This window comes from Apus apus, chromosome 16, assembly GCF_020740795.1.
Source record: "Apus apus isolate bApuApu2 chromosome 16, bApuApu2.pri.cur, whole genome shotgun sequence".
Lineage (NCBI taxonomy): Eukaryota > Metazoa > Chordata > Aves > Apodiformes > Apodidae > Apus > Apus apus.
In genome coordinates this window covers 1,565,771-1,591,715 of record NC_067297.1, presented here as the reverse complement: position 1 = coordinate 1,591,715, position 25,945 = coordinate 1,565,771, and the positions used below count along the sequence as shown (strand labels likewise).

General features: G+C 43.1%; 1 protein-coding gene across 14 annotated transcripts in view; it reads left to right on the top strand.

Annotated features, from left to right (window-relative positions):
- The window catches only part of MTMR3 (myotubularin related protein 3), a 79,609-nt gene that overhangs the window by 34,113 nt on the left and 19,551 nt on the right, over positions 1–25,945 (top strand). For all 14 annotated transcript variants that reach the window (XM_051633960.1, XM_051633967.1, XM_051633965.1 and 11 more), the window contains 9 exons: positions 1,691–1,771; positions 2,168–2,257; positions 3,483–3,599; positions 8,911–8,993; positions 11,320–11,486; positions 15,113–15,209; positions 16,739–16,852; positions 23,531–23,736; positions 23,956–24,087. In XM_051633960.1, coding sequence (XP_051489920.1) covers positions 1,691–1,771; positions 2,168–2,257; positions 3,483–3,599; positions 8,911–8,993; positions 11,320–11,486; positions 15,113–15,209; positions 16,739–16,852; positions 23,531–23,736; positions 23,956–24,087 — 1,087 coding nt within the window. The remainder of the gene's footprint in view (positions 1–1,690; positions 1,772–2,167; positions 2,258–3,482; positions 3,600–8,910; positions 8,994–11,319; positions 11,487–15,112; positions 15,210–16,738; positions 16,853–23,530; positions 23,737–23,955; positions 24,088–25,945) is intronic.

Here is a 25,945-nt window from a genome sequence, read left to right as displayed (position 1 = left end):
ACTTGGTGTGTCACGTAATCTGAAAAACACAGTGAGAAGCAAAGGTTAGAAGCTGAAGCCAGATGGATTCAAGAGAAATGCTGGACCCCTCCTTTCTTGGTATCTTCAAGTCAAGAGCACACGTGGGTTTGGAAGATTAGTGAACCCAAACACAATGTACAGGAACACCCGGTCATGCTGGAGTGGAGCACAAGCTCTTGTTTTGAATACAAGGGCTGGAATTTTATGGCCTCTGATATATTAAAGATCAAACCTGCTGAATTTATGGCCTTCTTAGCTTTAATCAATGTAATTCTTTGAATATTTTTGTCAGTTGCAGCATGGATTATAAATGAACCACCTTTCTTCTACTTGTTCTTTGGAAACAAAAATGTTAAATAATTCTACCTTTTTAAAACCAATATTAACAATAATAATTTTAATAATATTGTTGAAAGTAGGAATACATATATTAAAACATACACACGCATCCTCTGCAAACGGGACCATTTGCAGGCTGAACCAACTTGTAAGGTTTTATCTACTGTTTCTCCCCTGCTCTGGGGACATAAAGGCACTTTGTTTATTGTGTTGTTCCTATTTAACAAAGGTTTTGGGGACAGTGATCATTTTTAGGCAGTGGGATGTTGTAATGTCAGCATATCAGCTGCTCCTTTCCCTTTGGAACTGCTCTGTACTCTATACAGGATGTAGTTAGTGCTTCCTGCAGTGTGTGCTTGTCAGCTGATGGATTCAAAGTGGTTTTCTCTGTCAACCACAACACTGATAATTTGAAATATATTTATAAGTGAGGTGACAGATGAGCTGAGAACTCACTGAGCTTGACTGATATATTTTTGTTTGTATCTTTATGTGCTGTAGAGTACAAACCCCATAAAAGATCTGAATTACTTTTTAAAAGGGAAGAACCTACCTGAACTTTAAAAACTTCATAAAAGAGAAATCTCAGAATCAAGTTGTAACTCCTGTTTTCACTTCCATCATTGTTTCTAACAGTCAGTTACATAAACTTCAAGACTGAGCTCTTCAGTATTTCCAGGAAAATGGCAGATGATAAAAGGCTGGGGGGTTGTTAGATAGCAGAGAGAGCAAGTCACTAGTGTAGAATGATCTGGAGCTCTTGGAAAGGTCTGTGCAAGAAAATGGGTATTTTGATGCATCCCTGGGTGCAGAAAATGAGTCATAACTATAAAATGAGGAATTTTACCTGTATATGAACTCTAATTCATGTGCTGTAGTTGAAACAAGGTTACTCCAGGAGGATCCAACAACCTGTGTTAGGTAAGAGATCAGCCTATATGATCACAACAATCCCTTTAGTTTTATAACCTATTTCTTTGTGAATCACCATCTGCAAGTGACTTGGGAGACAATTCAGGGTGATATAGAAAGATGAGCATGTTTTAATTTAAATGATGTAAACATTGGCCTAATTGCTGTGTTCAGATGGGTATTCTCCCAGCAGTACATCCAAAGGTGATTAGTCAGAATGAGCAGAAGGAGCCAGCCACATTTTGAAACAATTTTGTCTCTCAGGAGAGTTAGTTTATATGGATTTCATCTTGTCATAATTACTTGGTTGCTTGCAGTTTTCTAATAGCTGCAGCCTCAGTCCTTAAAACTTCATTTGTATTTATTTGCCCAAAGAAAACAAATTGAACTTCATCGTTCTACTTTTCTGGTTTTCTAGATTTTAATAAGAAGTGAAGAAAAGCCTCAGAGTATTGTGAGTAAAGACGAGGATTTCTCCTCCTATCCGGGGCTTGTCATGGTAAGCAAAATGGGTTTGGAGGGTCTGTGACAGAGCAGAACAGGCTAAAATTTGAAAGCCATTAGGGAATGAATGTTTGCATGTGGGGCGTTGAATTTTCAGTGTAGTGCTAGACTGGTTTTGGCTCAATTCTTTCCTAATACTATTGCAAGTCTGTCTTTATTTAAATGACTTTGTTAATCAGGCTGCAGGATGGAGACTTCTTCCTAAGATCATATTTAGCTGTTTGAGTGCTTGCCTTTTGGAAGTTCAGTAACTTTAGGAAGCTACTGATACCAGAATTCTCTGAACAGCCCATCCTGTGAGAGCTTTTCAGTGGTCATTGACAGCTGGGGATGTGGTGAAGAAGGCAGCAAGTGACAGTGCTGAAGTGAACTGTAACGCTTTGTTTCTCAGGATGAAGAGACTCAGCACAGCCTTGAATGCATCCAGGCTAATCAGATTTTTCCCAGGAAGCAGCTGATCCGAGAGGATGAGAACCTTCAGGTAATCACCACACTGCTCCTTGCCAGTTAAGATCACAGTATCTCCAGCTAACCTGTGTATTCTCTGGCCCCTCCTGGAGAATTTTCATTCACAATTCAGCTCAGTAATAAGAGAAACATATTTTCAATACTCATGTAGGACAGAGATCTTGGGCATTCTATTACAGGAGTTTCCTTAGAGTGTCTGAAAAACACAGACATTACTTGTGTAATAATTCAGACACTGAGAACTTAGTAATAAACCCTTCTTACCAACATAAGGGTGGTTTTATTCCACAGGTTAGAACTCTTTCTTTAAAACTAAGCTAGTTAAGTTTTATCATTCCTTGTTACCAAGGAGTCAAAAAATCTTATGTTGCTGTCCTGGCTCAAACCAGGTGGATTATTTTTGTTTCTTATTTATCCCAAGTTTCTTTGAAATTAATTTAGTTCAAGTAGTTTATCCATGAAGGTACTTACATCAACTGAAGATGTAGTTTGTTTCATTTTAATATAAAATCTTTTTAATTGATGGAAGTTAAGTGGATGTAAAAGCAGAGTATTTTCAAGTTGAGCATTTTTACACTTTCACCAGCTCATCTAAATTGGGCTTAATTTTTAATCTAACAGTTGCCATTTTTATGTGCAGCATAATAAGGCTGCAGGTTTTCTCACTTAGCTGAACAGCAGCATGTCCTGCAGTTTCATGTTTGCAGTGAGAAATATGAAACAAAATGTACAACTTGCCCAGCTGCCCTCAGCAGCATTTAGGTAACCAGTCTAAGCTGGTTATCTGAGCTTGCTTAGTGAATTGGGGACCAATAGCATAGAAGGTTGTTATTCATCTTGCATATTTTGCCTACTTTAGGATTAATTTAATAACATTATGGAAAATGCCACTCTCCATTAAGTAAGGAGTGAGAGCATAAATCAGGAGGCAGTCAGACTGCATGCCAAAGGGAGGATATTTTGCTTAGGTTTTTCATAAAAATCCACTTTTTTTCCCTGACCAAGCACTTACACTCAGGAAGATGAAGAGAAGATGAGGAATCGTCTTTTAAAAATGCTGCAGTTAACCTGCCAACCAACCTCACCCAAGGGTTTCCTCCTTAGCAGTGACAGCAAGGCTGAGTTCTCAGCAGTGTTTCATTTTGATTTTATGGGGTTGTGTGCTCGAGTGTGTGCATACGGGAGGGTACATATTTTTGGGAAATGGTTTCTGAAAGAGTTTTCTTCCCCTCCTGAAGGTCCCATTCATTGAACTTCATGGGGAGAGTACGGAGTACGTTGGACGAGCAGAAGATGCCATCATTGCACTTTCTAATTACAGGCTTCACATCAAGTTCAAGGAGTCTGTTGTGAATGTAAGTGTTGTTCATGCTACTGTGGTATTACAGGTATTCTGAGCTCAGTCCAAATCAGACAATTTAGGATGAAAGTGTGGTGACCCTGCCTTTTGAGGTTAGTGGTAATGAAAAATCTATTTATTATGTTCAGAATGCAATTTTCAGAGAGAACAGATACATATTTAAGCATCAAAAGTTGACTCAGCCCCTCTGAAAATTTGGCTTTGTGAGGAAACTTCACATTCTTCATAGCTGGCACTGTCAGCCTTTTGTTCCCCCTGTGCTCTGTGTGTGCTCTTCAAGGAGCTGTTGGGAGTACTAAGAAGCCACTAATGCACATGCTGCACTTACTGGCATATCTGTTCTCAGGATACATGGGGGAATTAATTTTAAAGCATTTTCCATTTAATATTTTTAAGCAGTAGAAAGAAGTGCTGTTTTCTTAAATAATATTGTGTTCAGGAGAGAGTCCATCAAAGTTTCTCAATGTTGCCATGTTAACTTTGCTTCCCTGACTTTCATATCCAAGATTCTGCTTTCTCACTCTGGTATCTCCAAGGTCGTTAGTCCTGCTCCATATGTCATCATTAACCAGGAAGATTCAATTAGATACTGCATGAGGTAGAGCAGAATAGAGATTATTCTTCTGTAACTACAAATGATCATCAGTAATAATGTAGTGGGAACTCTGCAGGAATCCAAGAAAGGCAGGAGTTAGAGTATCTTCAAGGAACCATAACTAAACTGTTAAATTTTGGAATAATAATCACTTGATGTTGATCAAAATTATTGATCAGATGGTGATTTTCTAAATGAAATCTTCACTGAGTAACTTTTGATTGAGTTCATCTAGATTCTTTCCTACTGTTTTCACGTCACCAGAGCTGTTCAGAAAACACCTGTAAGACCTTTCTAAAAACGTTTAAATGTTTATTAATGTTAGAAGTTGAGGTTTTTTATGATAATTTTGAATTATTTTCATAAAAATCCCTATCCTGCCTAAGTCCAGCCGTGCTATGGACCTTGTAACCTCAATGGAGAGAAGTACTTCTGTGTAAGAAAGAGGATTCTTAGGGAGTATCTGTATGATAGTTCTTGTAAAATGAAATCATTGCCCATGCCTGAATGTGCAGCTGTTCTGTGCAGGCATCTGCTCCTGAAGTAGGTGGGATATCCTCATAGCAGGAGTGCTCCTCCAGGGACAGCCACACGTATGCGTGGCTGCTGGATGCCCCTTAGTGAAGGCAGCTGCATGAAGGAAATGGAATCCAGTTAAAAATGGATTCCTGGTTGTTGTGGTTTGGGCCCAATAGGACAACAAAGACCCAGCCCAGGTGCCGCTCACTCAACTCCCCCCTCACACACCCTGGGATGGGGAGGACAAACCCAGCTAGAAGCTCATGGGTCAAGACCAAGGACAAGGAGGGATCTTCACTGATTAAGGTCCTGGGCAAAACAGTCTCAACTTGGGCAAAAAATAACGATTTAATTTCGCACTAATCAGTGCCCACAGGACACAGACACCCCCAGAGCAGGGCTCACACACGTTACCCCACCCCTCCCTTCTTCCCACCCAAATCCCTTTGTTCCCCATTTCTCTCCCTCCTTCCCCCCAACAGCACAGGGGGATGGGGTTTAGAGTCAGGTCACAGGCTGGTGGTTCCTGCTGCTCCTTCCTCCTCAGGGAGAAGGATTCCTCACAGTCCTGCCCTGCTTCCCCACGAGGTCCCTCCCATGGCAGAGTCCTCCACCAACCTCTCCTCCATCAGCCCTTCCCACCATGTCTGGAGAGTCACAGGCTGCTTGGGGAACAGGCACCTCCCCTGCCTGGGGGCTTCCACAGCTGCACCATCCCAGGCCATGGGCAGCAAATCCAAGTCCACTGGCCAAGTTCACCCCTCCTGGCACCCCCGGGGAATGTTCCACCAGGTTCCTCCAGGAGTGCAGGGGCACAGCTGCCATCTCGCCACGGGCTGCAGGGAAACTGCTGCTTGGGCACCTTCTGCCCCTCCTTCCTCACCAACCACCAGCACCCTCTGCCTCTCCAGCTCAGCTCTTCTTTCTCTGTAACTGCTGCTCTGCTCAGCTCTTCTCTCAGTCCTTTCCTATGTTCATGGCAGAGGTTCATCTCTTGTCCCTCTAATGGCTCCTTGGCTGGTCTGGAGCAGGGGCAGCTTCTCAGCTTCTCACCGGAGCCCCCCTGGGGCCCGTCCCCTGCTACCAAAACCCCCACCAAACCAAACTAGCACACTGGTCTTCTGGTTTTTGACCTCACTGTTCTTTTTGTCTGCAGTTCCATGGGCAGGCTGTCAAAAGGATGCTTGTGAAACCTCAGTGAGGAGCATGGTGCTGCTGGGTCACTCCCTGCACCTGTGCTTGAAATGAAGTACATTTCAAAGTTGCTACTGCTCACGTTGCAACACTGCAGAAAAGAGCTGCATGTGTGTTTCCATGGATCTTTTCCTAGATCACAGTGGTAATAGGAGCATGGTGTTTCAAATGCAAAAACAAAAGATCCGGTAGACCATGCATAAATTGGAGGGATTATGAGATTCAAAAGTGTTGACTTTTATCCAAGGGATAAAAATGCAGACTCAACAGTGATCTCTCAGTGCACATGGGAAACTTGGTTCCCAGGCTGGTCTCTATTGATTGGCTTTCCTTAAGAAAATTTCCAACTTTGCAGCTGGGGGGTGTTTCTGTCTAAACCTTTTTCTCTCTGTTAAGCTAATTGCATTTATGAGAGAATTAAAATGTTAGTGTAGTTGATGAAACCATGGACCTGTATGTGGCCTCTTTCAAACAGTAGATGTTGGACAAACTAAAAAAAGAGAGTCATGCTGGAAAGATGAGGGAGACTTCCAGTCCTGGAGATGAAGTGAGTTTTAGTCTGAGCTTTCCCTTGCTTGGCCTTTAATGGAAAAATGGTTGGGTTGGTATTTTCCTTGCAGGTGTAGCACAGTTGTGTTTCACCTGTGCTGAGCAGGAGCTTATTCCTTGCTTTGTTGTCAAGCCCTGATGCTCAAATGGTTCACATTGCCTGCATATTAATTTAGTCCCTCTCTGCTTTCACAGAGGGAGACTTAATGATTGCCTTCAAGACAAAACCTGAGTGCAGTTAATTGTAATTAAAACCAAAATTTTCTTCAGGTGCTTCTTGCAGGTTATATGAATGAGATTGCACCTGAGGAGATTTGACTTGCTCCATGTAGGAGAGTCCTTGAAGACCTTCTGAGCTGACCTAGCACCCTCAGATCCTCCATACATCATGTAGTACCATGCTTTAGGACACAGCACAGAGCCTTGGCCTCATGCTGCTTCAAGTAACCAGTCCAGAACATAACCCTGACATTTCAGGCTCTGAACCAGGAGAACAAGAGGGAAGCACTGAGTACAGCTCCTGGCTCCTGGGTGCTACATGGTATCCTGGAGAGAAGGCTTAGGGGAGACCTTATTATCATGTACATAAGGGGTGGCTACCAAGAAGATGGAGACTCCTTTTTTACAAGGAGTCACATGGAGAAAACAAGGGGTAATGGGTACAAGTTACTCCTGGGGAGATTCCAGTTGGACCCCAGAAGAAAGTGTTTCGCCATGAGAACAGTTGGACATTGAAATAATCTCCCAAGGGAAGTGGTGGTTTCCATCCATCAGACAGTTTTAAGATACATCTTGACGGGGTTCTGGGCCACCTCATTTAAACTATATTACCACCCTGGGGATGTGCTCTGGGCAGTCCTGCCCTAGTGGAGGAGCTGAACCAGATTGCAAAAGGATCAGAGGGCAGATTTTTATGATTGGAAAAGAAAATGTAAAAGATTAATAGCAAGGTTGCCCTGAAGAAAAGACATCAAATAGTGAGGAAATAGATGGTGAGCTGCATGCAGGCTGTCAAGGGGAAAAAAAATGGCTGTTGAGCAGAGGGCAAATTGAAAGGGCATTCAACAAAGAGTGATTTTGAAAGAAGGAATTGAAAAATAATGCAGGAGTAGAAGAATACTTAATATGTCATTAGAGTGCAGACAGGAGGATGAGGAGCCAGACCCAGACTGCTGGGAGGAGGGAACAAGGTGTAGAACTGCTTAAATGAAGACTGACATGGGGAGAAAATGCAATAAAAGAAGTCTGGGGGAAAAACAGAAAATAATATTAACAGAGAAAGCACAATTTCCCTGAAAGAACAAGTCTTCTTATAATTTATTGCTGTATGTCAGACTGTCCAGTTGGGAAGAAAAGACCCTGAGATTCTCCAGACTATCTGTTTCAGTCCTTAATTTATTAGACAAAGCTGTTAGAACAATTTAGTGGCAATAAAATGATTAACTGGCAGCAGCACATCTGATCTGGTCCATAAATGCATTGAAGTCCTGTGTTACAGTGTATCTAGGGCTGCCAGCTCCTTCACTGGGTGTGTTCTCTGCAGGTCACCCTGCAGTCTGAGCTTAGGAATGGCAGATGAAGAGGAGGCTTATCTCACAGGAGGGAATCCTGATTTCATGTGTCCCTTCTGTTGGTAGTTATGGAATATATTATTAGACTATCAGAGATCTTGGAACAGTAATAATACTGAAAACATGGACCAAAATTCAAGTCCAGCTTGATTTGAATACAGAATCACGGAGTTGTCACTGTTGGAAAAGACCTCTAAGATCACAGAGTCCCAGCTGTCCACCCAGGGAGGGGCTGGGGAACCCCACCACCCCTCAAAAAAGTAATAAAAATCCACACAACCCAGAAACAAGCCACCATGCCCACTAGAGCTTGCCCTGCAGTGCCACATCTGCACGTTTCTTGAGTAGCTCCAGGGATGGTGACTCCACCACCTCCCTGGGCAGCCTGTGCATCCCAAGATACTATTGGCTCCCTTGGCCATGAAGGCCAAGAGATCATTTCCATATGATAAGTGTCTAGGCTGCAGCAGTCTGTTAAGGGACATCTTGCTTAGCAGTTCATTTTTGGATACAAACCAGCTAAAATTACATTTCCAAGATTTCTACATTTGGACCTATAAGAGAGAAAGATGTTTCCATGAGAGAGGAGCTGGTGGGTTTCTGCTGCTTTTCCAGCCTTCAGGTGTGTCCCCAGTTCTGCAGACTGCTCAGCTCTTCTTGTGTGGTCCCTTCAGGTTTGCAACCCTTCAGCAGTGGAGCTGGAACTCCTGATCTGTGCTACCATACTTCAGACCTTTTGAGTAGTTACACTTAGTTGTCTTTGTTTTTCTCTCCCTTTTCAGACTCCACACAGTCCTGTAATAAACCCTTGTGAGAGATGGAAAGGAGTTAGTGTTGGTGCTGTTGGAAATAAAATTATATCATCCTTCTCATTGCAGGTTCCATTGCAACTTATAGAAAGTGTTGAGTGCCGAGATATATTTCAGCTTCATTTGACTTGCAAAGACTGCAAGGTTATAAGGTAGGAGCCTTTTTCCTTTGCTTTCCACATGCTGTGGGCACTTGTGACATTTGAAGGAGATGTTTTTTCTTACTTGGTGGACTTGCTTTCACTCAAAAGATGTTTTTTTCCCTGGTTTTGCCTGTGTTAGCTGGGTGAAGAGGGTGGGAGCAAGATGAGCTGCATTTTTGCTTGCTGTTATACAACACAGCAGCAAACCTTGGTCTGAGCCTCAGTGGCTAATCTTGATTTTATTCTGAAATTAATTTTGCTCTCACTGCATTTTCTCTGCCTCACAATCAGTTATAATGTGTTGCTTCAATCAGAAGATGCAGAACTAGGTGAAGCCACTGAAACATTTCTTGAGGGAGTGTTTAATCAAGATGTGGGGTTTGGAGGGTTAAGGTTATGGGCTTGTGCTGTTCCATGTAAAACCTTCACTCTGGGTAGCATCAGCCACCCTGCATTTTGAACAGCTCTGAGGGTACCCTTGGTGTCCTTAAGAGACAGGAGCTTATTGGGGGTGAATAAGGTAAATCCAGGTCTGCAACCAGCTCTGTAACCCAGCGAAGCAGACAGCATCATGTAGTAGGCAGTACTTCTTTCTGTCTGTCCTTCAGCAGACTTCAGACTCTGCCCTGGGAGTCACTGAGCCTGAGCTACAGCTCTTCCCTGCTTTTCTGCTGCAGAAATGAATTTGGATCTATAAACTTTAATTAACAAGAAAGGAACATTTCTTTTTGATTAAATGTTTGTTGGCAGTACCTTTTGTATAATGAAATGATCCCCAGTCATATCTGAGCACTCAGAATGTTTAACAGGCCAGCTGCTTCCTGAAATGCTCTCTTTTGATGAGGACTGATTTTACTTTAGAAGCAATACTTAGTTTAATTTGAATTAAATATTTAACTTCCTCTTTAGCTTGTAGCTCTTGACATTTAAAAATTGTCACCCTTGCTCTCTGTATCAATTTGTTATTTCTCTTCAATTGTAGAATGAATACAAATTATTTGTGTTTATGCCCTTCCTTGTGACTTTCCCTACATCTCTGAGAATGGTGCCACTGGCCATTGGGAGACCATGAAGTGTGGGGCTGGGACACCAGATTTAGAACGTGTTCATATTCTTCTTCATGAGCAAAGTAGTTTATGTTTTGATTAACAGGGTTCAAGTGACAATAGTACTTGTTACTTGCATCACTAACTTTAAAATAATTCAGGAAGGAAAATGGGCTCTTCAGGGTGAGATGGAGCTGTCTGGCTATGGGTATTTAATAGAGCATTACCCAGTTGAAGGTCGTGGTCTCAGCTTTCTTCATAGTGATGGGAAATGAACACCCTCCAGGCTGCAGATCCTCACAGCTACTTAAACATGTTTCATGAGTTAAACATGTCTTTTTCCTTCCACTGGCTGACTTTTAGGTATTTGCAAGTAAGGGAAATAAATCCTGCCCTTAGAGGATACAGGTGCTGCTGTTAACCATGAACGCAGTTGAATCCAGGCTGAGCTGAATGTAAATACTTGATGAATATTTTATCACAACAAAATCTTGAAGAAACCTGTCAGAGCAAAATCATTGATCTTATTTTTAGCCTTTTATTCTATAGGGTCCAGGAATCCTCTTTGAAAAATAAGCTGATGTAATTTTAATATACTGCTTTGAAGATTAGTTTCTCCTGTGCAGGGAATATTCTTGCTTGCTGTTGTTAGTCTGTGACATTAGGCAAAGCTCACTTTCAAAAACATGGTTTGGCTTCCCACCAAGAACAGGGAGAGAATCTCAGCATATGAGATAGGGGAATAATGTAAGATTTCAGGTACTGGAGTTGGTCCTCATTATTCTCAAATGGATTATTGTAATCAAGTGGATATTTCTCCTATGTCTATTTTAAAAAATGTGTTCTTGTTTATGGGAAGATGATGTGTAGGTTCTGTGGTGGGTTTGTGAGCTCCCAGCTGAGACCACCAGCCAGCAAGGTGCTGTAGCACATTCCTCTTGGGGTGTGGAAAAGCTGCAGCCTGATCCCAGTGATACTGGCCCGGCTTTTGTAGTAAACATGTTCATCAATATCTGCCTCATTCATGCCTTGTAGGGCATACCACTGGTTTATTCCCAACTACAGAACATTGCTTTCCTGCTTACAGTACGTTTTGACTTCCTGAGTGTGTTTTTATTCACTGATATCCGAAGGTTTCCCTTTTACTATCCCCTGCAGAGTGCCCAGAAGCAGAGCTAAGCAGTAAGGGTGTTGCACTTGCTGCCACAGATGTTGCCATAGCCTGTCAGAGCTTACAGTCTGGCATCTTTTACTGAAAATTAACAGCTCAATGTTCATTCCTGGGACAGGTGTCAGTTTTCTACTTTTGAGCAGTGTCAAGACTGGCTGAAGCGACTGAACAACGCCATCCGCCCGCCCTCCAAGATAGAGGACCTCTTCTCCTTTGCCTATCACGCCTGGTGCATGGAGGTGTATGCTAGTGAGAAGGAGCAGCACGGGGACCTGTGTCGGCCAGGTATGTGGAACCACTTGGGGGAGTCATCCCAGATGCACTGGCTGGCAGCTGCCAGTTTGCTGAAAGCCAGAGCTTTCACCAGAAGTTATTAACAAATTCAGTCTGTGCTGTTGTAAACTGAACCTGGGAGATTGCAGCATGGAATTTCTTCTGTCTTGAAGTCCTCGCACTTCTTCACTGGCAGGTGAATATACTCTGTGTGGTAGTTGTGTAGGGATAGCTCCACCCTCACTGGCATGAGGTGTCCTGTAATAATTTGCACGTCTGCCCCTCAGTCTGAGTTTTGTTCTGGCCAAACAAAGCAGGGATGAGCTCCCACCATTGCTGCTTTGGGATCAATACACAAAACAGGACCTGAATATCCTGAGGAAGTGATTGTGATGGATTTGGTTTAGTCAGTCATGTATAATACGAATAATGCTTTGGTCACCAGGGCAGCAACTTTCAATCTAAACATTTTCTAGTGATTGTGTCCACATATTTTTGCAATTGGCTAGAACAGTGATCTTAAATGTGGATGATGGGGAGCAGGAGATGAAGGAGAAGGCGGTCCCTGACCTGCTCTTGAGGTTCATTCCCAGCTGCAAGACAGATACCTATTTTAGTGAAATATCATCCTTGCTGGAACGTTTTAAAAGCCCATAAGTAAATAGAAGCTAAAAATTGTGGTGCTGGTGGTTATGAATATTAGGAAATCTAAGTTGAGGCCCCCTACAGTCCAAGTCTCTCTGCTCCATGTTGTCTGAGAAAGGTGTCCTGGTTACCAGGCTGAGGGTTGTTAGTGTAATTCACTTCTTACAGCTGCTCTGAGGCTGAGCAAGAACTATCATCTCTTTGGTGTCTGAGGAAGAGGAGCCAACAGGCAGCACACAAGTGGGAGAAGGTGCTTCTTGGGCCTGGTGCTTCACTGGTTCCGTTAACACTTTGTGTTAATGATTACTGAAAAAAAGGCCAAAACCCAAATAATCCTCAGAGCAGAATTTTAAACTCAAGTCTCTTCCTTCCTAACTAACTTCAGGAACTGGAAGATAGACATGTAGATGACTTGCTAAGTCTCCTTATAGTCCATTTACCTTTTAATTAACTTCTAGCAATCAAATTTTTGGTCTTGTGGCTGTGGCTGCCAAATCATTTTGTTTAGTAATTTTTTCTTCCCTGTAGCTTGTTTATTTCTGGTGGCAAATACTCTCTTTCCAAGAGTTGAATTGTAGTTGAAACAAATCTATGGGAATGTTATGGAAGTTAATCCCAAGACATGGTAATTTATTTTGTTGTATCCAAGGAACCCAATATTTGGTAGATACAGAGAAAAATACCAAAGTGCTTTAAAATCTAAGTACCAACTTCTGGGGAAAAAATGTAAGGAATGGGAGTTATGAACTCTGGCTCACAAGATCAGTTTTCATAGTCAGAAGGCACAAGACAACAAAATGTTTAGCTTGCTTTTTCTCTGATTTTGAGAGCTGATAAGGATGCTTCCAAAATGTTACCAGTCTGGATTCAAAATGCCTCTAAATAGCAGTGGTTCAGGAGGGACAGACAAAATGTTCAGACCAGGGTTTCATTTCTCAGAGGAAAATCTGCTCTCACGACACACACAGTAGCTGAGAAATTAAAAGGGAGAAATCAAACAGAATATTTCATGTTCATGTAGCTTCATGTGTTTGTCTTCAAACCCACTAGCAGCTGGGGGTAGCTCCAGTATTCTCATTTGCTATCCAGAAAAATCCTGAAGGAACTATCACAAATGTTAACCACCATTCCCCACAGCAGCTGATAATGGAGTCTGTCCTAAGTGCTGCAAGAACATGCTGCTGTTCCAAGACAATGCTCTTTGGGTTGGGTGGTGGGTTTTTTTTTTAAGTCTCTGCTAAGGAAGAACATGACAGAGGTGGAATATAATTGTCCCAGTTTCACCTCTGCACTTGACAGAGGGTCAAAGGGCTCCTCAGAGTTGGCACCTCTCTGGAGGCTCCAGCTTTTGTGCAGCAGGGACTGAGCAGCTGATGCGTTGAAGTAGGTGGTGAGGAGATAATCAATTCCAGCTCAAGCAGAGCTCACGTGAGAAGCAGGAGATGGTTGGCAAGCTCCAATCTAGCTGACCTGGCAGCAGGGAAGGTGAAGCAGAACTGCACTGCTTGTGTGGTGCTGAGATCAGCTCCCTGCAGAGAGGACACCACAGGAGGCAGAGCTGGTGCTTTTTTATGGGACTGGTGGACCAGTGAAGGGAGTAAGTGATGAAGGTCAGTCAGGTCCATAGATTTTCCTGCCATGTGCCTGTTGAGTGGCTGTTCTCCATTTGCACACACTGTCAGTCTCACGTGCCTTCCAAAAAATGTAAAAACATCAATCTCATGGCACAGATCTTGCACGTTTCCATATTGCAAAGCATGTCTGGATTTGCAAAGTACCAGTGTCAGTCTATGAGCTGACCTGGAGGAGTGGAAAACATTATAGCTTTTCTTTCACAGTTAATTAAGCCTCTTGTTAGGCTGCTAATTTATGATTAAATTACCTATTTCTCTAGCTCGACTTGTTCTGCAATGTCACCAAAAAAATTCTTTCAGTGTACCTTTACATCTTTGAGATCTACATATATCTGAGGGATTTAAAGTCTTTAAGGGTTTTCTGAAATACATAATGGAAAGATATAACACTTACAGCAGTAATTTGAAACAAGATTTATTTTTCCCCCTCTTGGGTGATGATTTAACCTCATGATTTAATGATACAGTAATTTAAAGAGACAAGCAATGAGCAGACTTTCAGAATCATTGTATTTAGTGTTGCTCACATGCTTATTAAATTTATCACATTTCTTAGCTCTGTGAACCTGGAAATTTAGGACATTATTCTCTTGTACATGTTGATTTAGTACGTTCTGATTCTCTAGGCTTTCTGCCTATCAGAACATGTTTTTCTTTATTACCATTGTATATTTTCCCATTGTATTTTTCATACTTTTAAAGGAGTGTCTAGGAAGTAAAGGGAGCTCATTCCAGTTCCTTTAATATATTAATCCAGGAATTGGTGAGGATCTTGTGACTGATATTTGAGTCAGACATTAATTTATGCATTTAATCTTCATATCTCCACATGACTGATGGAGGAATAATGTCCAATTTACGGATGGAAAACTGAGATGCAGGTTAAATGCCAAGACTTGCCTACAATCAGCCAGGAAACCTGTGGCTGAAATTTCATGCTAAATGGAGATTGCCCAGGTTCCAGAACCCCATTCCATGTGTCATCCCCTCACATATCAGTCAGACCAGAGCTTCACGTTCTTTTCGTTGATAAAATTCTTCTCAACTTCAGACAAGAAAAACTACCAAACATTTTCCCCCTCAAACTGCTGATGGATCCTAATTTGCTTTTGTTGAAGTGCCTGGTTCAGGTGTTACTGTTTCTTGTAAGAGTTTACAGAAGCTGGTCAATCCAGAGGAAAAAGTGGGTTCTCCTCATCTTGATTTTCAAAATAGGGTTGTGAAATGTAGGTGGTGGTTTTGGGCTGTTCCTTTCTCTTTTCAGTTTTGAGTAAGTCTGAGTTCAGTGGTGGTTTAACTATTTGGAAAGGTAGGAATCTCATTTTGGATTTCTTTTCTCTCCCTGATTTTGATACCCAGGAGAACATGTAACTTCAAGGTTTAAAAATGAAGTGGAGCGGATGGGTTTTGATATGAACAATGCCTGGAGGATTTCCAACATCAATGAAAAGTACAAGTAAGTTACGTGGGTTGCTGATTCACAGCCAGATGCCTTCTCAAAACACCCATTTTGTTACAGCAGATCACTGGAACTTTTTCCAAGTTCTGCAGTTTCTAATAAGGGACAATTAGAATTATGATGTGTTTTTTTTTAATTGAAAAAAAAAAAGTGCTTTTAAAGTATTTTTTAATATTTTATGAGCTGCTGCAATTTTGTAGGCTTAGAAATACCAAATCCAGACTTGGACGTGCTTGCTGGAGGATGTCTTAGAGAATAAACATTATAATGGAAGAAATGGAAGCCTTAAGTGAGCAAAGAGTGGAGCTGGAACTTATTAAATAAAAAAAATATATTGTGTCTTATTCTCCAACTTTTGACAAAGACTTGTATTAAAAAAAGAAGTTGGTTTGGAAGAGTTAAGCTTGTAGATCCTGAAAATAAGTGAGAACACTCCCTGTGTTCCTGAAAGCCCAGAGAAATGTCGTCTTCTGTAGCTGCAGGAGCAGAGAAAAGTTTTCCTCCATGCACGGGTGGTTGGACAGAGTCCTGGGTGGTCCCTGATCCAGTTCAGAGCAAAACCAGGGTTGGCACTTTGTGATGAAATGTTTCATTGCTCTGTCTTTGCAGGGTAATGACTTGCAGCTGGTAGTTGGTGTCACTGCAGGAAGAATCTGTCTTGGTCTCTAAAAATCTAGGGAAGAAAAAAAAAAATAGCTATCCCTTGCATATTTAATAATAAAGAGGAGAAAACTTTTATGTCATATGAAAGCAGGATGGCACAAACTACCTCTTTCCTTCTTGTGGCCAGCACTTGATAAAGAGAATTTTTCAGGATGATTGATGTATTTTTCTGAATAAATGGGCTCAGACACAGGTCTGTCCTGCTTCAACAGTAAACCCATCTCTTTAAGTGGGTGGACTGGGGATGAACTAGTGCAGGGTCCAGCAATGTACGGCAGCCCCTGGCTGCTTGTGCTCTTCTCATGGGCAGTCAGGGCTTTATTAGTCAGCTGGTGGGGTAGGAGGTGCATCTGGTAGAAGAAAGTTCCAGTTCTCCAGTCAAACACAAGCCAGTGCTCTCAGGTTCCTGTCTCCAGCCAGGGCTGAGCAGCCAGTGCCCTTTTTCCATGAGTCTTCTGTCCTGAATCCAGTAGCCCAAGGTGGCTTGCTGCTGACCCACAAGTCAAGTGGCCAATGGAGAGACATGGAGGTTTTTTCCTACTGTCCACTTTATTTCAGCTGCTGGAGTTAATTATTATTATGTAAGCAATGAAAAATTGCTTACATGAGAATCTCCTAAGAAAACACCAGCTTGAATCTCCTAGTTCTGAAGTGCATTTGTGCACCTGGATGTTCCCAGTGATCCTGGATATGCAAAGCAGGAGTTTATTAGTATAGAGTGAAACAGGAAGTAACAACATGGCAGTTTTCTGGGGTGAACAGCTGCCAGTTACCTTCCACTACTTATCTGTGTGTGTTGGCTGGGAAGTGTGGAACTGCTCCCTACCACTGACATCTAACCCTTTGCACCACTTTTCTCACAGGCTCTGTGGGAGTTACCCCCAGGAAATCATAGTTCCTGCCTGGATCACGGATAAAGAGCTGGAGAGTGTGGCAAGCTTTAGGTCCTGGAAGCGTATCCCTGCTGTTGTGTACAGGTGAGGCTCTTGCAGGTGGAGCAGCCTGGCTGTAAATGGGGTGTTCCAGCTGAAATAAGTTGTAACTGGGAATCTTGGCTAGTAATGAAAGGTGTTTGGGCTCCTCTGGCCCCAGATGACCCCTCACTGAGCCTGATAGACTTTAGCAAAAGTATTAAAGGGGTTTTAAAATAATATATTTATAATGTAGTCAAAGTAGAGAGAGGTCTGGTTTATGTGTTGCTGTATTTTTGCATATATAACATGATGTGGGTTGTTGCATGAAAGCCCAGGACCTGCTAGGGTGGAACTGGAGAACTAGGCTGAGAAGAGGCAACAAAACCTGGCCTGGTCCCCTCTGGGCTGCCTGGTGGAGTGGTAGCCAGGCTGCTCCTCCCTGGGACTCTTTCTGGAGTGAGGTCCTGCTGTTCCACTCCAGAAAGATCCCAGAAGTGGTGTAGAGAGCAGGACCTTGGAACAAAACATAAACCACCCTGAGTGTTTAGATGTCAAACAAGAATGGCAGGACCCCTTGCATGAGATAACGTTCAGCAAAGCTTGACCTTTTAGACCTGATAACTTGGTGTCCTTGGCCAGCAGATCAAGAGAGCTGAGACTGCCCCTCTGCTCTGATGAGGCCTCGTGGGGTCCAGCTCTGGAGCCCTCAACACTGGAAGGACATGGACCTGTTGAAGTGGGTCCAGAGGAGTCACAAAAATGATCTGAGGGCTGGAGCAGCTCTGTTCTGGAGATAGGCTGGGAGAGTTGGAGGGTGTTCAGCCTGGAGAAGAGAAGGCTCCAGGGAGACCTTAGAGCACCTTCCAGTGCCTGAAGGGGCTCCAGGAAAGCTGGGGAGGGACTTTGGACAAGGGCAGGAAGGGATGGGAGAAGGGGGGAAGAGGGGAGAACGTGATGAGATCTTAGGAAGAAAGTCTTTGCTTTGAGGGTGGTGAGACCCTGGAACAGGTTGCCTTGAGAGGTGCTGGAGGCCCCATCCCTGGAGACTCTCAAGGTCAGGCTTGCTGGGGCTTGGAGCAACCTGATCTATTCAGAGGTCCCTTCTCCCTGCAGGGGGTTGGACTGGATGACCTCTAAAGGTCCCTTCCAACCCAACACATTCTGTGATTCTTTGCATTTGCTGCCTGTGTATGTATTGACTTATACCTATTCAAAACTCCAAGAACATGTGAGGCAGCAGCAGGCAGTGGCCCTTGTTAAGCCCTAAATGGTGTAAGGGAGACTTACATGTTCCCTCTGAGTGGGAGTAATAATCTTTGAATTCCAAACACATAGTGTAGGAGCACTCAGCATTTACAGCTTCTGCAAGTCATTCCTAGGCAATTCACCCCAGTTAAGACAGACTTTTATTTTCAATATAAAAATGAAAAAATACAAGTTGAAGATATCAACCCAGCTGAAGAAATGTTAAATGGCATCTCTGGCTGGGTACTCCTTGGGTTTTTCTCTAATTCTCATATGGGCAATACTCAAGACTGCAAAATAAACAGGGACAAATATCAACATTATTTAAGGGAGATATAAAACTCAAATTACAGCAGGATGCAGGTGTCAGCTCTGTCTACGTATTTGAGATAGTTTTAATCAGTTTCTTCATTAGACTGAGTCCAGCAGAACATAACAAAATTGTGTTCCTGAGAAACTGGTTTTTGGCAGCCTCTTCAGTAAGAAATATATTTCAGCATCTGTTTGTTGGGTTTTTTTTTAACAAAGATTCTGGAACCTGTCATTTAATACCTTGGCCACTTTCCTGGTGTAGTTACCCTGCCATAAATGTTTAAAATCTCTTTGAAAAATCAAACTACAAAGGGATTAAAAAGATACTGAATACTGATAATGCCATTAAGTCTGCCTAGCCACCCATTCCTTCTGAGCAGACAGAAAGGAAAAGCTGCTCTCTGAAGCACAAGCTAAATTTAGAGAGCAGCAAAGCTGACAGATTCATACGACCTGGGTCAGAGGACCACGTGCTCAAAGGTTAAGAGCAGGCCACAAAACATGATGTACCTGACTTAAGAGTTCTTGTTCTGTGAAGGGAGAACAAATTGACTTGTGGCAGCAGACCATCCTCTTTAAATCCTCCTATTTTTGCTTCCAAATAACAAAAAGGTGAGCATGGTATGGTTCTGAATGTGAAGGAATTGCTCCATCCCCTGTTCAGCTCTGAGAAAAATGCTTTCCAGCACATGCTAATTTTTCAAAGACTTGGGGTATTTTATTATTATGGTAGTACCTAGAAGTATGTCTGTTTATATGTATCTACAAAAGAGAATAGTGTAATTTATGTAGGGTTTCGTGTTCAACTTAGAACCTGCATTTCAGGCTGCTTTGTGCCTTTTATTGTGCACAAAAGGTGTGTGGGCACAGACCTGGGGACACCTCACCAGGGAAGCATCCCTTCTCCTTTCCTCACTCTGCAGGAGAAGGGAATAAATTCCTTTGCATTCTGGGGGATTTCTGGGGTAGGGACTGAAATGTTCAGAAGACCTCAGACTGAAATGGTTTCATCCTTGACATTCCATTTTCTGCAGTTCTGATAAGACTGTGTTAAATGATCACATCGTTTCTCATTTGTCATTTTAAAATCAGTGGGGGGAAAGTTTTTCTCTTTTCTGATTTCTTTTTTTTCCTTATCTTGACATTTAGTAATAGATTTTTTTCAAGGCATCCAGTTCATCATTCTGGCTCTACAGCTCACATCAGGTGGTGCTTGATGATCCATATGATTGGAAGCCCATGTATAGTTTTCTCTCTAGATATGTTGCCATAAAAATAGCTTTTTGCTTCCTTTTGGAGGAGCAGGGGGCTAAAAGCTCATTCAGCAGCTTTTGATCTGCTGAAGATGATTTTGGGACTTGTAGTTTCGTTATTGATCACAGTTCAAAAATTTGCTCTTTTTGCTTTACCTCAGGGAGAAAAAAAGTAATATTGATACTTAAAATTCATCCAATAACTTGTCTCAGATATTGTACCCTGGGACAGAGCCCAGAGACACAGACAATTGGTAACAAAAAGCTCATTATTCTCACTAAGTGTTGAGGAGCTGGGCAGTGTGCACGGGCTGAAGAGCTGAGGGGGCTGAACGGGAAGGCAAGCTTCAGAGATCCTCAGCTGAGATTGGGCTGTCAGGAGTGTTGCTTCTGTTTTCCAATCAGATTTCTAGAAAAATCTCACCCCCAGCTCCTGCTGGTTTTCTGTTTGCAATTTTTAAACATCTAGGCCTACCTTTATGTAGCTAAATCTGGGCTGTAACAGGCTTTTTGTAGCTTGTGTTTTGGTCCCAGAAAATCAAAGTTAGGAAGAAGCATTTTTTGATTTTTGTGGGAAGATGATTTGACTTCACATGTTATATAAAGTGTCCTAAACTCATGAGAACCTACCTGGAAATGAACGGTGGTGAGGGTGAGTGTTTTTTGTCTCACCCACTGCTGAAGCTGATGACCTGTTACAGGCAGCATTTCTGCCAGCACAGGAACTGAAGGTAGACAGGACGTTGCTGTATAAAGGTCAACAGAAAATCAGCGACTTGCTAAATTATATCTGTGAATTGCAGTGATGATTTTATTCAGTTACAAGTGCTAGTAGTTAAGTAATGTTATGGAGGGAGCTCTTCAGACCTTTCTTAGTCCTCTCAGTCTTTGTAGTTACAAGGGCTTGGTGGATCTATTGTTGTACTCAAAAGGTTGCTTGAAGAGAGGGGTTTCTTCCATCTTTACTTGGCTTTTGTGGACTCCATCAGGAGCTGTGTCCAGTTCTGGAGCACCCGACACAGGAAGGACATGGAGCTCATGGAGAGAGTCCAGAGAAGGCCATGGAGATGATGGGAGGGCTGGAGCAGCTCTGCTCTGGAGACAGGCTGGGAGAGTCAGGGTGTTCAGCCTGGAGAAGAGAAGGCTCCAGGGAGACCTGAGAGCACCTTCCAGTGCCTGAAGGGGCTCCAGGAAAGCTGGGGAGGGGCTTGGGACAAGGGCAGGAAGGGATGGGATGAGGGGGAATGGATGAAAACTGGAAGAGGGAGATTTAGGTGAGACATGAGGAGGAAATTCTTTGCTGTGAGGGTGGTGAGAGCCTGGCCCAGGTTGCCCAGGGAAGCTGTGGCTGCCCCATCCCTGGCAGTGTTGAAGGGCAGGTTGGATGGGGCTTGGAGCAACCTGGGCTGGTGGGAGGTGTCCCTGCCCTGTTCACGGCAGGGGAGCTGGATCTAGATGATCTTTAAGGTCCCTTCCAACCCAAACCATTCCATGATAACACAAGGAAGATGGAGCATATGGGGATGTGCTGTACCTCACACAGTGATGCAGTGTTTGGAAAAGGTTTGTGGTTCTCTGGTGGTGATTTCCTGTTCAGTTTCAGCAGGGAGGTTGCACTGGGCTGTCTCTGGAGCAGGTTGGGAAGTTAACTCTCCAAGCAGTGGAGACTTTGGTTGAATTGTTTTAATTACTATTTTTTTTTGGTTACTGAGATCTGACTGACATCATCTCATCCCCAGCTCTGTTTCCAGGGACCTCAGAATCACACTTAAACTAGTTGCTATTTTTTGTTCCACTGGCCAGGCTGGTTGGAATGAGTGTGATTCCTCAGATCTCCAACATGACCGTAAATAGAATTGTGTGCTGATTTCTGCTGGTGCATCTGAATGTTGCATATTTGTGCAGGATTAGGAGCATTAGGGCTTCACAGCTATCAATGAACTGAACTTCTGGCCTAATGATCCTTTATTATTTGTGGTATAAATGGGAGGCAAGAACCTGGAGATGAATGTAGAACTGTTTATGAACCTATGAAAACGGTTCCGCAGGTGGGTAGTAATGAAATCTGGGAGAACATATGGAAAAATAAAGGAGCTTATCTGAGTGCTCAAAATGGATTTCTCACATGTATAATGATGGTTTATTTTCTTTTGTTATTTGTGCAAGCATAGCAGGGAGCTAGGTGGCCTTTCAGTGATTGGCACTGATTTTTTACTGAACTAATTTGGTTTCAGTGAAGCTGTTCCTGGAAGGCTTTTCATTTCAGCAGAAACACATTTTCCTTTGGTTCAGTTAGTGCAGTGTTGTCAGTTGTTTCCTCTCACTGAAGGAATTTTATATGAAACAATTACAAAGAGAGCTATGAAAAAATACTTAAAATACCATCTCACAACCTGTTTTGTAATGTTAAAGCTTTTGCAACAAGAAGCCTTCCCCTGAGGTGAGGGTTGATTTGAAGGCAGCTGCTGTGCCTGCAGACATGGAGCTGCTCAGGGCCTAGCAGGGGTTTGACAGCCCTGACAACAAATCATAACCCAGCTTGTCACAGCTCCATCAACAGCTGTTGGAGTCTTGAGAGGAAAAAAAGTTAAGATCTAGAGGTTTGGGTGGGTTTTCTGCCTGTTCAGGGCTGTCCAAGTGGTGTGTTTAAATGTGCTTAGAGGTTCAGCTGACCCGCACCATTCTGTGCAGTTGCCTCACTCAAGGTGATTAAACAACTCCTGAGTGACATGAGGCTGAGATGGCCAGATTGTTTGCAGGGATACTCTGAAAGCCTTTGCATGGTAACATACAGGAGCTGTAACTGGCATATGCATACTTTATAAATATCAGAGAATCATGGGATCTGAGGCTGGTTTGGGTTGGAAGGGACCATAAAGATCATGCAATCTCCTGCAAGGGCAGGGACACCTCCCACCAGCCCAGGTTGCTCCAAGCCCCATCCAACCTGCCCTTCAACACTGCCAGGGATGGGGGAGCCACAGCTTCCCTGGGCAACCTGTTCCAGGGTCTCACCACCCTCAGAGTGAAGAATTTCTACCTAAGATCTCATCTCAATCTCCCCATTTCCAGTGTAAAGCCATTGTCTCTCATCCCATCCCTCCCTGCCCTTGTCCCAAGTCCCTCCCCAGCTTTCCTGGAGCCCCTTCAGGCACTGGAAGCTGCTCTAAGGTCTCCCTGGAGCCTTCTCTTCTCCAGGATGAACACCCCAACTCTCCCAGCCTGGCTCCAGAGCAGAGCTGCTCCAGCCCTTGCATCTACTTTGGGCCCTCCTCTGGACTCTCTCCAGGAGCTCCAAGAGGTCAGGCATTAGGAGGAAATTCTATGAGGGTGGTGAGACACTAGAACAGGTTGCCCAGAGAAGCTGTGGCTGCCCCATCCCCGAAAGTAGGTATTTCCTACCAAAATGTTAATGTTTTTCAGATGTAAGTGGTGGTATGTTTTGATTAAAAAAAAAAAATCAAAAAGGGAATCTGTGTTTTTATTCCTGTCTTCTAGGTTTAAAATTAGCATGAGGTAACTTGAACTTTCCTATTTACTCTGGTGTCACAGCGGAGGACCTGATGTTACCTGGTGCAGTAGATGTTGAATACCTCTTTAATGCCTCATCTGCTGTTCCAAAATGTTCCCCAGCTTTCACTGGCCAGCAGGCAACAATGTTGAGCAAGGAAATGCTTTGTTTTCTCTTTCTGACCTTTGCTTTGACTTCTACCTTTCAGTGACTGCCTGGGCACAGTCAGCATTCCAAAGGGATGCACATGGAATATGTTGCCACTGAATCCCAGGTTGAGGATAACTGCTGGATGACAGAGAGTTCCCTGGCAGCAATTAAATTGCTGGAGTGCACCCCTTCATTTTTCATCCCTTCTGTGTTTTTCATCCTGATTCTTCTAACTTAGGCACCACTGTTCCTCTTCTCCTTCCTTTTCAGGCACCAGAGCAATGGGGCAGTGATCTCCCGCTGTGGGCAGCCCGAGGTCAGCTGGTGGGGCTGGAGGAATGCAGATGATGAACACCTGGTCCAGTCTGTAGCCAAAGCCTGTGCCTCAGATTCAAGGTCCAACAATACCAAGTTAATGAATGGGAATTGTTCCAGAGATTTCTCCAATGGAGGGGACCTCTCTGATGTGGAATTTGGTGAGTTTGTCACTGTTCCTTTTCATAAAGGGCAGAGCTTTGTATAAAGCTTTACTCTTACCTGGACTGGAACAGATTCAGTCCTTTGTATTAATCAGGCATCCTCCAGCTTCTGGGTGTGCAGTGCATGTGCACTGGGGGGCTTGAGTGCATCATTGTTGTAAACAATGGCAGAAGTTTCCTTTTAGTTACTCACCAGTTGTGTATCCTCTTCCTCAGATTCCTCCATCTCCAACGCTTCTGGAGCAGAGAGCCTGGCAATACAGCCCCAGAAGCTTCTGATCCTGGATGCACGATCCTACGCAGCAGCTGTGGCCAACAGAGCCAAAGGTGGAGGCTGTGAGTGCCCAGGTGAGCTGTGTTTCTTCAGGGTTTTTCTGGGAGGTGGATCAAAAGGATTTGCTCCAGTATAATTACACTGATACGCTTCAGTCCTGTGGATTTCACAACCTGCAGGGACGCAAGTGCTGTTCATCTATGGGAAAGCTCTGGATCATTGCAGCTCTCCCTCAGCCCTTCAAAGGACAGGTTTAGCTGGTAATTGAGTCTGTTTCTCAGAGCATAAAATCAGCTGGTAACAACAGTGTTCAGTAAATGCAGAACTGTGTGGAATATGCTCATTTGCCTTCCCCTGCTGAGTCAAATATAAAAACTAGAGAGAGGCAAAGGTGCCCAGTGTGCTAATGCCTAAAAAAAAAATGTGAGCAAACTTGTAAAAATGCACTAAATGTAGAGGATAATAATATCCTAGAATGGTTGTGCAGAATGCAACTTTTCAGCATTTTTTCTAAAGCCAAAACATTTTTCAGCATTTGTATCATAACCCAGAGCAGCTGAAATCCTGATTAATCCTGCATTTGTAATACATTTGCCATTATCAGTTTGTGTTCTTTGGCACTTGTAAATTGTTGCTGTTATAAACAAGATACTATTTTATGGTCACCCTTGGCTGTGAGTGCAGCCTGTTAAAATTCCATGGGTGGAGAGTCTTAGGAAAAAAACCCACACCAGACAGAAAAACTATAGATAAGATAACAAAAGCTATTCTGACCATATATTCCTGTTTTGGTCTTTGCTGCAATAGCTACACTTCGATATGTAGCCACTGGTAAGAAGAGATTAAACTTCCATTTAACACCTCAAAATAACTAAATAACTCCTCATTAGAGAGTTAAATTTCAAAACAGAAGAGCAGGATGTTTAACTTTGGCCCTGTGTAGTGGTTCTTGAATTCTGTGGAGAAAATTTCCCAGCAGCATCTTACCATCACTTCATTTCACCTTCATGAAGTGCTTCCTTTTTGCTGGTAAGTTTTCTCCAGGCATCGCCAAGTTTGCTTCCCTCTCTCTGTATAAAAACTTCAGTTATATTATGATTTCTTTTATTTAGAACATAATTCAGTACAAGTACAAAAATGCTAAACTGTCTGGAATGGACAGTTGCTTCTGACTGGAGTCCCATAGTCCATCACTAACAGGAGGTTCTGCTTAGGGCCAGAATTTGTTGGGCTGGTAGCAGGAAATTAAATAATATAAAACATGCTCTTCTAAGAGACTACTGAACATTCTTGTGCAAGCACTCAACAGGTCATATTCTGAATCCTGATGACATTTTTTTTTTCCTCTTGTAGAAAAGGTCATTTTAGTCATCATTTTTGTCCAGACAGAAGCATCAGGACAGAGAAGACTAGGAAAGACTATGAAATTAGTGTTTTCCTGCATCTTCTTAGGTGCTCCCTCTGCCTAGTGGTCCCTGTCCATATGGATAGTGCCTCCCCAGCAGAGCAGAGTTGCATGGGTACATTCCACAGCAGCAGCTGAAAGCAGGCTCAGGAATTCCATCTGTCTTCTGTTTTCATGAGCTTTGAGTGTTTCTCACGTGTGTGACGCTTGTTCCTCGTCATGGAAAAACTTGGAATAAAGCAGTGAATGAAGGAACCTTTCAGCTTTTTGAGTGGTTAGGAAAAGGAATATTTACCTTAAACAAAAATATCCATTACAGAATCACATAGTGGGGGGCCTTGAAAGGGACCTCTGGAGATCATCCAGTCCAACCCCCTGCTAGAGCAGGATCCCCTAGAGCAGATCCCACAGGAACACATCCAGGTGGGTTTGGAATGTCTGCAGGGATAGAGACTCCACAGTCTCCCTGGGCAGCCTGTCCCAGGGCTCTTGTCACCCTCAGAGTAGAGAAGCATTTTCTTATATTT